The sequence below is a fragment of the Astatotilapia calliptera genome, chromosome 23, assembly GCF_964374335.1.
Source record: "Astatotilapia calliptera chromosome 23, fAstCal68.1, whole genome shotgun sequence".
NCBI lineage: Eukaryota > Metazoa > Chordata > Actinopteri > Cichliformes > Cichlidae > Astatotilapia > Astatotilapia calliptera.
The window spans coordinates 39,904,732-39,917,551 of record NC_137443.1 but is presented as its reverse complement, the minus strand read 5'-3'; the positions used below and the strand labels follow the sequence as shown (position 1 = coordinate 39,917,551).

Here is a 12,820-nt window from a genome sequence, read left to right as displayed (position 1 = left end):
CTCCACTGTCAATTTCCCGTCCCTCTGATATTTGACTGACAGCTCGCATCAACACCAATAAACCTGCGCATCATTTCAGGAAAAGCTGCCCATCGTGCTGAATGGAGGGGAGAAATGGAGGGAAAAAAGTTAATTTGTTTTCCCGCCAGCTGCCGACAGTGATAGCGTCCGCGTCTGTTTGCTTCCATGGCAAAGTTGTAAATTAGAATTGTGCCTCAGTACCAAGTACAGGAAGCTGCTTCTGTGCGAGAAAGCTCATTTCCAACAACGGTAAAAAGTACTTGGCAGCTTTTTATATGTAGGGCGACCGGAGACTTACCGGAAGCAAATTGAGCACAATTCTGAATTATGACAAGAAAAATGAAATAGCTGTCATTTTAGGACTGCTTTTTCCTCTATGGAGGGTGATTCACTGGTTGTTGTTAGCAGTATTTTAATGTAATAGCGTGTAGCTTTAAGAACCATGCTGGTATTTATATCTGGGACCGAGTATAATAAATTTGGACATTTGTCACCATAAGAACACACACAAAAAACAAAATGACGAGGCCAACATATCCAAATACTAATGCCACACACACACACACACACACACACACACACAGTAAATTCCAGGTTGTTCTACTCACCACTCACAACTAAAGCTCAAAGCAAATACAAGGACTGATTTTCTTTCCTTCACTGCAGCTTTGAATTAATCACAGTGCACAACTTGCATCAGGTAAAATTGCAAAAGATTTGCATGTACCTCCCTTACATAAACGTACCATTACCAGAAATGCAAATATTCGAAACCCATATCAAAATTCTCCTGCCTAGTAAAAATCCATAAGTCCCTGGCTTTTGATTAAGTCACAGCACAATAACAGCTGCGTTATGTGTGCGTCGCATAGCCCCTCACAACCTATGCAAAGCATTTGATTTAGCAGCTTATGCTATGCCACTGGAAATGTTATGCTTGACTAGATAAACAATCTATTAAATGATTCCATCAGAATCTTCCTGACAGATCTCAAAGATGCTTTCGAAAGGTTTTCCGTCAGAGATTTTGGTCATTACACAGTTGCTGCAGATTTGTGGTTGCACATCCACCATGTTCCTGGCCTGTGATCTGAGATCTGGTGACTGCCGAGGCCATTTGTGACCACACCGCCATGTTCAAGAAACCAGTTTGAGACGATTTGGTGAGCCTGTGTGAACTGGAGTTTCCCATTCTTAGCTGACAAGAGTGACATTCAGTGCGGTCTTCTGCTGCTGTAGCCCACCTGCTTCAAGGTCGGATGCAAAGACGCTCTTCTGCATACTTTGATTGTAACAAATGGTAAATTGAAATATGGTCGCCTTCATATCAGCCTGAAGCTGTCTAGCTGTGAGTGACACCTGGTGTAGTCGTTGCACGTGTTGTGCATCCAGAAATGTGGAGATGCTCTTCTGTATACCTTGGCTTTAATAAATGGTTATTTGAGGTACTATCCTCTTTCCAGCATCTGCATTTCACCTATCAAAACAGTACGCTTGTTCTCTGGCCTCTGGTAAAGAAACATAAGGGGATGCTATTCACCAGGTGACCTAAGAGTATCCTGCCTCCTTTGAAATCTTCATGGTCATAAAATAAAAACTATTGATTATTATAAATAATTCAGAATTATTTACTCACTTTTAAGACCCATGTGGAACACACTCCAGAAATCTGAGTGCTTTCTTGATGGTAATGCTATTTATACATATGCTTCCTCCTCCACCTTGAATATTCTTTATTCCATTTACTACAGGGTGCTGCATTTTATTACCAACCACTGTATCTTATATAAAAATTTGAGATGGTCCTCTTAAACAAACATAAGGGAGCAGTGCTGCTTGATGTTTGTTTATTAAAAATTACCCAATTACCTCTGCTGCCTTGTTAAGATTTAAATGTAGTACTTACAATGCCGAGTCACAGGAAGTTCTAACACTAGCTGCACCTCTTATTTACTCTACAACTGGGTTCAGATACTTTGCTGCATACAAATAGGATTAAATACAAAAGTTTGAAAACTACATTCTCTTATTTTATTTGAGGATTTTATGCATGAGCATCACTCCTGAATAAGATTTTCCTAAATTTCAAAATGTCCATTCTCATGTTATCTTTGCAAAGGTCTCCTTTAAAAACAGGACACCCTGATTTCAATGAGATTACCTGTTTAAATAAAGGATTTAATAATAATGCGAGCCCTCAGCTATGCACGGTTGCACTCTCTCATTTTAATTCAGCCAACCTTTGCTCAAAGTATACAGCAGGGAGAATATACTCTGCAAGGCTTTACATTCCCTAGGAACGTGTATTTAAGGCAGCCCTGATTAGTAAGCGATAGCTGCGAGTTCCACGCCTGTCAAGTGTGCAAAGAAAGTGATTTGTGGTTTTGCATACATTATTTATGGAAAGATAAAGAGATGAATAGAGGGAGTGATAATGCTTATCCACAAGAGATATCCTGTGAGCAAAATATATGGCCTTACGCATATTTTACAAAAGGGAATACTAACATTAATAAATACTGTCTTGCAGACTCCTTTCTGTATCAGCGCAGCTAGCAGCCCTTAAATGCCAGATGAGATGCTGGATCAAAGAAATCCACCTGCAGTGCATTAACCCAACGGTGGGATTAGGTAATGCACCTCCGATTTACCCCATCACAGCTTAGAGTCACTGCTGTGAGGCACCCACACAAACATGTCAGAGGGATTTTGATATGCCTACCAACACGGCTGACAAGTACAGCCTATTCAAGATTCCTTTCCCTTCCTGCTGATCTTAAGGTCACTTGGTGTTTAAAGTCACTGCGGCACTGTTGTGGCCTGTTTCAGTGCTCCACATTACTATTATTTCGCACCGATGGTCGGCCTTACTTTCCTGGTTTCTTTCAAATAAACAGATGGGCAGTGACAACCATTCATACCAGAGCAGGAACAGAAAAAAATAACAGTCCACAGAAACCTCAGAGTAAAGGAATAACACGCCCTGCCTCTGTTTAACTGGCAGGAGGTTTCTTGGACCTCGCACTAGTCATTAGCACACTTGATAATAGAAAATTAGAAACTCGAGTGAATCCATCGAGGACTCTGAAGCTAATTTTATCCAGTGTTGCTTAGTTAAATCAATAGTTCACTCAAGGACAGAGAGAAATGAACTGGGAAAGAGATACTCAACCATAGAAAGCTAAGTGAAGCAAAACAGAACAAAGAAAGGACATTTGAGGACAATCTGAGGAGAAAAGGCTCATCGGGAAACTAAAATTGGAAGAGCAAAGGCTCGAGGAACAAGGAGGAGGAAGACAGGCGCACTTATAAGAGCAGTAATCCATCAGAAATCATCAAGCGTCGAGCTCCTTCAGTTTGACACCGAGACTTTGGTTTTGCAGAGCACAGCCCACCAGTGACTACCTTTTCCACCCCGCACATTCTGCTGCTCCGCGATAGGATGAGAGCGGAACGGACGGAGCTAATTGGCTTGCGTCACTGTCGGATTTCTTCTGCGCCGCAAACAGAGGAGCGGGGGAGAGGATATACTGTACGATGCCGTACGTGGGATTTGTAAACAGCAGATCAGAAGCGTCGACTTTCATGTCCCTTAAATGGGTTGAGGGGTGTTTGCGTGCGGTGGCGGCAGGAGACGTGCTGATAGCGACAGCTCCACATTGATCCTGACTGAGTGACTGACGGGACACGAAACAGACGGCGTGTGTCAGTGCCCGGCAGGGCCGGCAGCGGAGTTGAGCAATGACACACCCGGTGACTGGTGTGATGAACGCTCAAGCTGATGGAGTTGCATGAATCTGTGTATAAACACAAATCCACATTTCAGTGCAGACCGAATGTCACTTGGGAGTGAAACGGGGAGCGTTGCACACAACCCTGACCTCCTGATTAAGTCGTGCTGGATAAAACCATAACATGTCTAATCCTTCATGAAAACAAGACCGGGTCTGAGCTCAAGCAGTTCAAGCTGTACACACAAGAACAAACGCCCTCAGCAACTTTCCAATGGTGAGGAGGGAGCTCTAGCTTTTACTTCGAGATAAAAATAATATATATATATATATATATATATTTTTTTTTTTTTTTAATACTTTTTCAACATGTTCAAAATAAAGATTCAATCAATCAATCAATCAATCAATCAATCAATATTGTAGGCAAAGGTTTTATTACAGTCCAAAAGTGGAAGATAAAGATCCTTTTTCTGAAACTCCTGACCAGGCTAACCTGTCTTGTTCTGCAGATATGGCGGCGACGTTGAGAGAAAACATAAGAGCAGCCTAGTGTTAGTCTTTCCGCGGTCTGTCAGCAGCACGGCCCCCGAGGCTACGTCCTGGGCAAAGACTTCACTGCCGTCTGCTGAATACAGACAAGACGAGCAGTCAAGCGCTACTGAGGAAGGTCTGAAGGGCACTGCCATTTGTCTTGGCTTATTTAGCAATCAGGGAGACAAGACGCGAATGGGGCTTTGTGAGCACGGTGATGAAAAAGAGGAGAAACCGCATCCGAGCCCAGAACAGGAGGGACACATACAGGAAGCAGAACGCACTCTTCCATCTTTAACCTTAAGACGGTGTGTCTTTTTTGACACTTTGTTTAATTCGATGGGAGTTCTGTTTTAACCCCCCCACCCATCAAAAAAACTGGCAAACGTCCAAATCAGTTTGGACTATTTGACAGTGAAACAGAAATCAGGAAGCAATTTCATTACAAAGTCGATTTCACAGCAGTCCCTGAGATTAAAATCAAATCACAACCGGCTTGTAGAGCGGGCCCGGCTTACTGTACGCACAAAAAAGACTCACTGTGGTGACTATAATGCTCAAATAATTACTAAAATACCTGCATAATTGTTCTGTTTGTATGCTATTGCACAGTTAGAGACCTTGCATGGGCCATGCACTTCTAATATGCAATAAGTGTATGAGAATAAAGTTAGAAATTAAATTAACCAATAGCATAATTGGTATTTCCCCCCAGATTTACTCTAAATATCACAATAATACCTTGAATATCTCTCACCATGACAGCTATAAAGAGAAAATCGGATATTGTGACCACCGTATGCTAAATCGTGACTATTTTTTGTCAAATAATGGTACAAAATATGTGCTCCACCAATTTCACAGCAATTGGTGGAAATATATACATGCAGGTGCTTAATAGATTCCCCTGCCAATCTGACTTAACGGAGTCACTATTTTACAACTCCCTACGGTGGTGCTTATCAAATGAATGAGTCTACAGTAAAATGAATGGAAATTAATGAACCTTTAGGGGGGAAAAAAGAGAAATTCACAGGGGGATTGGCAAACAGAGGAGGGAAATAAATCAGCGCCTACTTAAATGAATAACTGGACTATTAAATTTGAATAATAATACACACACACACACACACACTCAAAGCACAATGACGTGAATGAATCCATAATTACAGTTTTACACCTTTTTAGGTGCATTTCTATCTAAGTTACACTAATTTTGATATCATGCGTTATCATGGGTAACATATCATGACAGTATTATGTGGTGAGTTAAGGAGGATTCCCACTGTGTCGCGCTCAGTGACTCGATTAATGTGCTGAACTGTTACATTGAAAGCATCTCTAGGAAACAATTCTTACAAAAAATGAATTTTAAGCCCTCTTTAAAACCTGAAACTCGAAATAAAATTCAATTTTTTGGAAAATGGAGTGTTTATTTAACTTTTTTGACAAATTAAACAAAAAAAAAAAACAATATTAATTTGAATATTTTAGTTTTAATTGGTATCATATTTGCTACATCTGGCATCTTTGGTAATCGACTGCTAAAAATTGATTGTGCATCTTATTTTGGTTCTTCATGGTGGAAAAATAAACCACACTGATGATGTCGACGTCTCAAAAACACACAAAAACTGTATGTATCAAATGATACACTAGGTGTTAATGGGTTAAACAGGAAAGGCTGCTGCTTGGCTGGCCAATTTACCATCGTGTGCATTTCGATTCAATAAAGACTACATGGATTTTTCCAAAAGGATATTCACCGTTTTATCAAATGATGTAATTTATTTTTTTTACCTTAAACAAACACGTTTCTTAAGGCAAACTGGTGCACTCATGTAAAATAACAACATCTAGGCTTTTAAATGCAAGGCCATGTATGAATTTAGAAAAAATAAATGTTCCCACAACAAATATGTGATTTCCAGAGGTCACCGTATATCCAGCTGTTTGCTACCCAATGCCAAAAACAACTTGCTCTTCAAACAATGCAGCAGCTAAATTAAATATTTACGGCCACTGGAAGGACGGGGCCGGCTTCCAGCATTTGTCGTGCTAGCTGTTGTTGTGCACACTTTCATTGCCGTGGTAAATTGAGGTCATATGTTTATAATTTGCCCTTTTCCTAATGCTGCCATTGGAGTAAAATAACATTTGAGCGCTGCAATCAGATTGAACAGTGCAATACTCCAGCTAATTAAGTCATATTTCAAGTTCAATAACAATCAAGCTGGACGGATAAAGGCCAGGGAGAGCGCGAGAGAGAGGGGCGAGTGTGCGGCGCGACAATCTGGAAGCTTTTACAATAGTCAGGCTATTGTTGAGGTAGAAGAGGAGTCCAAGTCTGTGCAAGAGACCAGCAGCAGGCTGGTTTTGATTGTTTCCGACTACTGTGTTAAATTAAGAGGGGGGGAAAAAGAGCGTGGACATAGTGAGATGTGCGAGCCCAATGACAGATGCATTTTACTGATACACCTGAACTTGAACTGTGAGAAATAAAAATAAGTGAAAATTGGCAAGTAAAGGCAAAGAGACAAGGAGAGTATACACAAGGCAGGAAGAGAGAAGCGAGGATCCAAATGCAGAAGTACAAACAGAAAAACGAGGAGTCCTTGTGCAGCACATGTGTAGAGCTTCATATAAACACAATGTGTGTGGCGCAGAATAGGAAACAAAACTGTCTTTCCTGGGTAAATCCAGCTCTAGGCGAAGTGGATTTCAGCTTTACACTCAACTACAAGCTGACATGTGCTCTTGCATGTACCTCCTCCAAGTGTGTCCTTCATCTTGCCCTTCCCAGCCCCGGCTCGACTCTCCCCTACCGGGCTCAACGTGTGAACATCTCCTCCATTACTGCCCTTGACACTGTGGCCGATTGGATTCTTATCTGCCATCTGTAGGCCAACGCTCAGCTCGCGCTATCTCTCGTCACAGCCTAATTGAATCTCAAGTGTTGGAAGTGTAGTGATACACTGACCACACCGTGTCACTGCCAATAGATAAGGATTGCAGCTGGTGGGATTGGACCACCGCAAATCACGATGGGGACATGTTGATAAGGGGGGTGACGAGCGGTTTGGGTCACTACTGTGCAACTTTGCTTGGATTGAGAAATAATGGATACCCTCCATTACTGAGAAGGTTGTGTTCACATCCAATATCCAAGATCCCGTAATCCTGCTGTGCTCGCAGAGGTAATTTGTTGAAACTTAACCAAGAAAAGTAAGACATAGTGCTGCTTCTGTCCATCGATTCTTCTGTTTACAGGAGGGATGCACCTGATGTCTGTTTCCCTCACAGCTACAAAATGCACATCTGGTTTTAACCAGCAGGCAAACCTAAAAATAAAAGACTAGTAGAAAATAATACAGATGAAAATCAGCTCAATTTAAAGAGAACAATATAAGTAATGATGCTTTCAGACGATGCTATAGCTTGAGCTTTAGGAGTAGTTATCTGGTTTGTTCTAGCTGTTAATTTTCTTTTAAATTAGAAAATATTTGATTTAAAAAAAATCAAAGCAAAGCCTTTTAAATGGTTTTGTTTCAGCTAAAGCTGTAATGATAATACTATTATTATAGAGTTAGGCTAATGCTAACTGGTGATCACTGAACATTTTCCCTCCTCATCTTTTTTTTTTCAGTAATTTTGCATTTTGCTAGGGTCAGTGTCCCTCCTGGTACCATGAGCTGATGCATAGGACCCTGCAGAGGTTGCACAGATAGTCCAACTCCTCCAGCATGGCACATCAATATGTGCCATTGTCAGAAGGTTTGCTCTGTCTCCCAGCACAGTCTGTAAGCGCTGGAAAGGGCCGTAAAAGGCCCATCAGCAGGACTAGTATCTGCTTCTTTTTGCAAGGAGGAACAGGACGAGCACTGCCAGAGCTACAAAATGACCTCCAGCAGGATGCTCGTGTGAATTTTTCTGACCAAACAATCAGAAACAGACTTCATGAGATTGGCCTGATGTCCTCTAGTCGTCCCTTTGCTCGCTGTCCAGCACCGTGGGGCCTGATTCGAATTTTCCATAGAATACCAGAATAGGCAGGTCACTGACTGACACCCTGTGCTTTTCACAGATGAGTGCTGGTTCACCCTGAACACATGTGACAGACGTGAAAGCTGCCCGTAAGAATAAGTGATGGTCTGGGGAGATACAGACCTGTATAGACGTCAACTGATCATCTCTGGGACATGTTTGTGTCCATCCGACACCATTAGAGTCTACCAGGAGCTCTGAGATCCCCCAGTACACTATCTGCCGTGTCATTAGGACCATGCCCCTTGTCAGGCACGCATACAAGCACGCGGAGGCCATACAAACTACTGAGCACCATTTTGAGTTGCTGCAAAGAAATTGCAATGAAACTTAGTCTGCTGCATCATCTTTTCACTTTGAGTTTTGCCGTGTCTTTGAATTCAGCCCACTGTAGGTTGATAGTTTTCATTGCCATCAAACAATGTGGCATCCTTTCACTCCTGACACATTACCCAATCCATCAGCGCAGATACCCAGCATGACTTCGTTTCATTGAGATCCGATATGTTCCTTTAATTTTTTGAACAGTGTATATACAAAAGGCAGCACATTCCCCAATTTGATTGCAATGGGTTAATAAAATAAAAATGAAAAATTAATATGTCTCTGTTTAATTACTTAGAAATGTAATTAAACTTGGAAAACCAGAATAAAAGCATATTACACTGGCTCGGTTTGTGCTTCTAGGATCCATTAATGTTCCCATCAGTCGTTTATAGGACACTTATTACCACCGTGCCAATTAACATGCTTCACTCCTGCCAGGACACGCATGAAGAGATAAAGCTAATGTCAGCACCTTATTTGACTCTGGAACTGTAATTGCAGAAATACAAAATGTTTCGTTTAAAAGTGTCAGCTATTGCCTCAAGTGGAAAGAAGTTAATTTGTGAGTGCTATTCAATCCATCTGCAGTCAGCCAGCGACCAGCAACAGGGCTCATGTACATATTTAACTAATGTTTACATCTTCATTAGGTTCTATTTGTCAGAAAGTCCATGTCAAGTCATTTTTGTTGATGACGGGAGCTTTCAACTGGGGAAGCCAACAAGTTACAAACTAGTTAAACATCAATTCGGGATGTTAAGTATTCGGACCTGAAGATATCCTTACCTTAAGATGCCAAATCCTTTCTTTTTGGTCTTCTTCTCTGTGTCCTCCACAGAATCCAGTGACTTCTTCCTCCCTTTGGTCTTCTTCTCCTTCTTCTTCCTTTCATCCTTCTTCTTCTTCTTCTTTCCATCGTCTGCATCCAGATCCTGGCGAGACGAGCTGCTGGCGGGCGTTTCGTGACCGGAGCTGTGCTCTGACATGTCGTCGTCTGATGAGGGAAAACAATTCCCACGAATAGGATAGGTTGGATGGAAGAGGTCAGAGTAGATGCACAGACAACAATGGAATATGTACTCATAGATATAGCTCCGAGCATTACAGGCAGCCTTTGTTCTTATGCAAGCCCCTCAGGTGTAGCAAGATACCAGGAACACAGATTTGAGGGTTTTTTGGGTTTTTTTTAGTTTTATCTTTTGCAGTGTTGACTGTGTGCCTAAAAAAACCCTCAAATCGTAACTTTTGTCCACACTCCAGGATTTAATTTCCTCATAAGTTAATCGCACACATCCCTCATCCCACACGTATGTGTGGTCACAATTTAGAGCATTAAAAATATGCTGCTGTAAGACATAAAGTTGTTCTTTCCAAATTGCTGAGTGGATAAAATCATGTAGCATTTCATTAAGGTACTTAGGCTAAGCACTGTACCTTGGCAGGCCTCTGGCTCTTTTTTGAGTGCCAGTGTGTTATAAAGCTTAAAGGATGTGCACTGGCAGCGTAGCCTCTCATTTAAATGGGTACAGTGTCTAGGAAGGAATCCCAGTCGTGCATTAAAAGGGAACATTCCTTACAGTGGGCAGTTTTGTTGTGTCTGCTTCTTGTTTTTCGAAAAGATTTTTGGTAGTAGCAGTTCAACATGTCTGCTTTTCTCCTGGGGTCTTACCGTCTTCAGAAGGTCCGTCATACGACTTGTCAATGGCGATGCGGAAACTCTGGTTGCATCCCCGCCCCCGGACCATGTGCGGCCGTGGGCGATGAAAGGGCACGTGGTCTTGGATGTGACTCTGCTTCGCCTCAGACATGGCCGTCTGCAGGCTCTCCAGGGAGCTGGACTTCATGAGGCCCAGGGTGGGGCCGAGTGCTCCTCCATCTGAAGGCTCTGCGAGACAGAAAGACACTCCGCCATGACTAATTCATCCCAAAGCTAACTTCACCATTTTCCACTATTCCAGCACATAAAACAGAGGAGGGAATCCAATGAAGAGTATGAAAGAAGCCTGGCTGATGGATGGAGGATGGAGGTTTGCTTAAATTTAGAGACGCAGCCACTGCTAAATTGACACAAAGACTTTATTCAGATCACAAGCTTTTAGGATAAACTAACCCACCGCTTGCAAAACATTAAACTTGAACCCATCTCCTCAAATAATATTTCCTTATTTAAAGAGCATCTGCATTAAACTTTTTAAACTCTCAGAGCTGGCTACAATTTAATTTGCCTTCAGTGTATGTAAGAATTGGTGCGGGGGCTGGGACTGCAAATTCCAGGATTTAGACGGTAATTTATCCATTAGTGTTGTTGCTTCTACAGGCAGAGTTATCATTTAGGTAATACAGAAATGGGTCTTTTGTAAGAGTTGACACTTAATTAGCTCATTATCTATGAATCACCAGGAAACATAATCAAGCTAAGTTTGCTATTATTACACTAAAATCACTGATTATTGAACTAACAAAAACAGTAACCTTATGGTTCCTCCATATACAGTACAGTAACTACTTACTACTTAACATTACTTAACACTTACTTCCAGAAAAATGCCTTTATGGGGTATGCTTTAGGCTTTTTATGTATATCAGAGACTAAATGTAAATCCTGGAGAACATTCAAATCAACTAACACATAATAAAACTTCATTGTATGGCATGAAAGTTGGGAAATATGTAATGAAACTCAGAATGTATAGACTTAAACTAACAATACATAGAAAGAAAATATATTTTTCATGAAAAACCATAAAGTCTGAATCTACTCGAAATAAAATTCATCATTTATGAAATGTCAGCTGGGATAGGCTCTAACCCTCCACAAGTATAAACTGAATAAGCGTTTAAGAAAGATGGATGGATCGAAGGAATGCTAGGAATGGTAATTTGCGGAATTAAATTTTAATAGCTGGAATAAAAGTCTTAATTTATAGCATAAAAATCAGAACGAAAGCCGGAATATATAATAGATTGACTGTGCAGGGTGCACCCTGCCTCCTACTCAATGTCAGCTGGGATAGACTCCAGCCCAGCGCGACTAACTAAGAAAAGTAGTTGGGAAAACAGATTGATTGAAGGAATGACACGGCAGCAATGGTGACTGATAGAATAAAGCCAGAATACATCAAATGAAAGATGGAAAATGTGGACTAAAATTTAAATTCATGGCATTAAAGTCATTATTTATGGAAGGAAGAAAAATCCTGCTCTTACAAACATTTTAAAGTCCAAATTGCATCACCTTAAAGATCATCCTCCTAAAACTTTCTCACATTATTATGCATAACCGTACATACACATGCATAAACTTGTCTGGAAACTATGCCTACCTCAAGGCCTGAAAATGTAAAAATCTCACATATACACGTGGATCAATCAGTATCAGCTCTCACACATTTTTCTGTTGACGTATAAGAGCTTTTTGGAATGAAGCTGAGAACGGTTAAAGAGAGAAATATGAAGTCTTGTATATGAAATGTAGAGTGAAAGGTAAAGGAAGAGGAGAGCGTGAAAAACAGGCTTGACAGAAATGGGGAGAAAGTCGGAGTCCCGTATGAGCGACATAAAAGAAGGGGAGAAGAAACGATGAATGAGGTGAAACGGTACAGGCGCAGGTGAGGAGCGGTACTATGGGAACTGACAGGCTCATGCATAAGCAAGAGACAGGGGGGAATAAATGAACTGCCATCATACTGTACTCGGGGTATGGCCTCCAACTCGAGAGGAAGAAAGGGCTAGATGGAGGAGCAGGAGTGCAATGAAGGCCACAGCTGATTCAGCAAGGGGATCGGAGAGCAGGCGGGGGAGGAGGAGGAGGTAGCGGGGAAATGCTGAAGATTTGAGGAAACACAGAGCTGTAAGGAAAAGAAGAAAAGAGTAAATGTCACTGAGAATAAAGTCAAAGACGCTTGTGACATTCAGGCTGTGGCAGGAAACTGCGGGACAGATGACCGAGAAGACTGCTGAAAAGACGCCTGCTTCCAACCCCTAAAAGCAACTAACCCACCCAGGTGATGTATCACAATAGAGCAGTGACTCTTCAAAGAAGTTACAGGCAGGTTGCAAGCAGCGTTTTCACTTTCTGAAACTCTTCTGTAGGGATGACTTTCTCGCATCACGGCACTCACTGCTTAAGACGTATTTTTTGTCATTTCAGAGGCTTCAAAGCT

General features: G+C 41.5%; 1 protein-coding gene across 3 annotated transcripts in view; it reads right to left on the bottom strand.

The window, feature by feature from the left end:
• The window catches only part of pard3ba (par-3 family cell polarity regulator beta a), a 206,833-nt gene that overhangs the window by 72,828 nt on the left and 121,185 nt on the right, over positions 1-12,820 (bottom strand). For all 3 annotated transcript variants that reach the window (XM_026157796.2, XM_026157797.2, XM_080296899.1), the window contains 2 exons: positions 10,327-10,542; positions 9,444-9,651 (listed from right to left, as the gene is read on the bottom strand). In XM_026157796.2, coding sequence (XP_026013581.2) covers positions 9,444-9,651; positions 10,327-10,542 — 424 coding nt within the window. The remainder of the gene's footprint in view (positions 1-9,443; positions 9,652-10,326; positions 10,543-12,820) is intronic.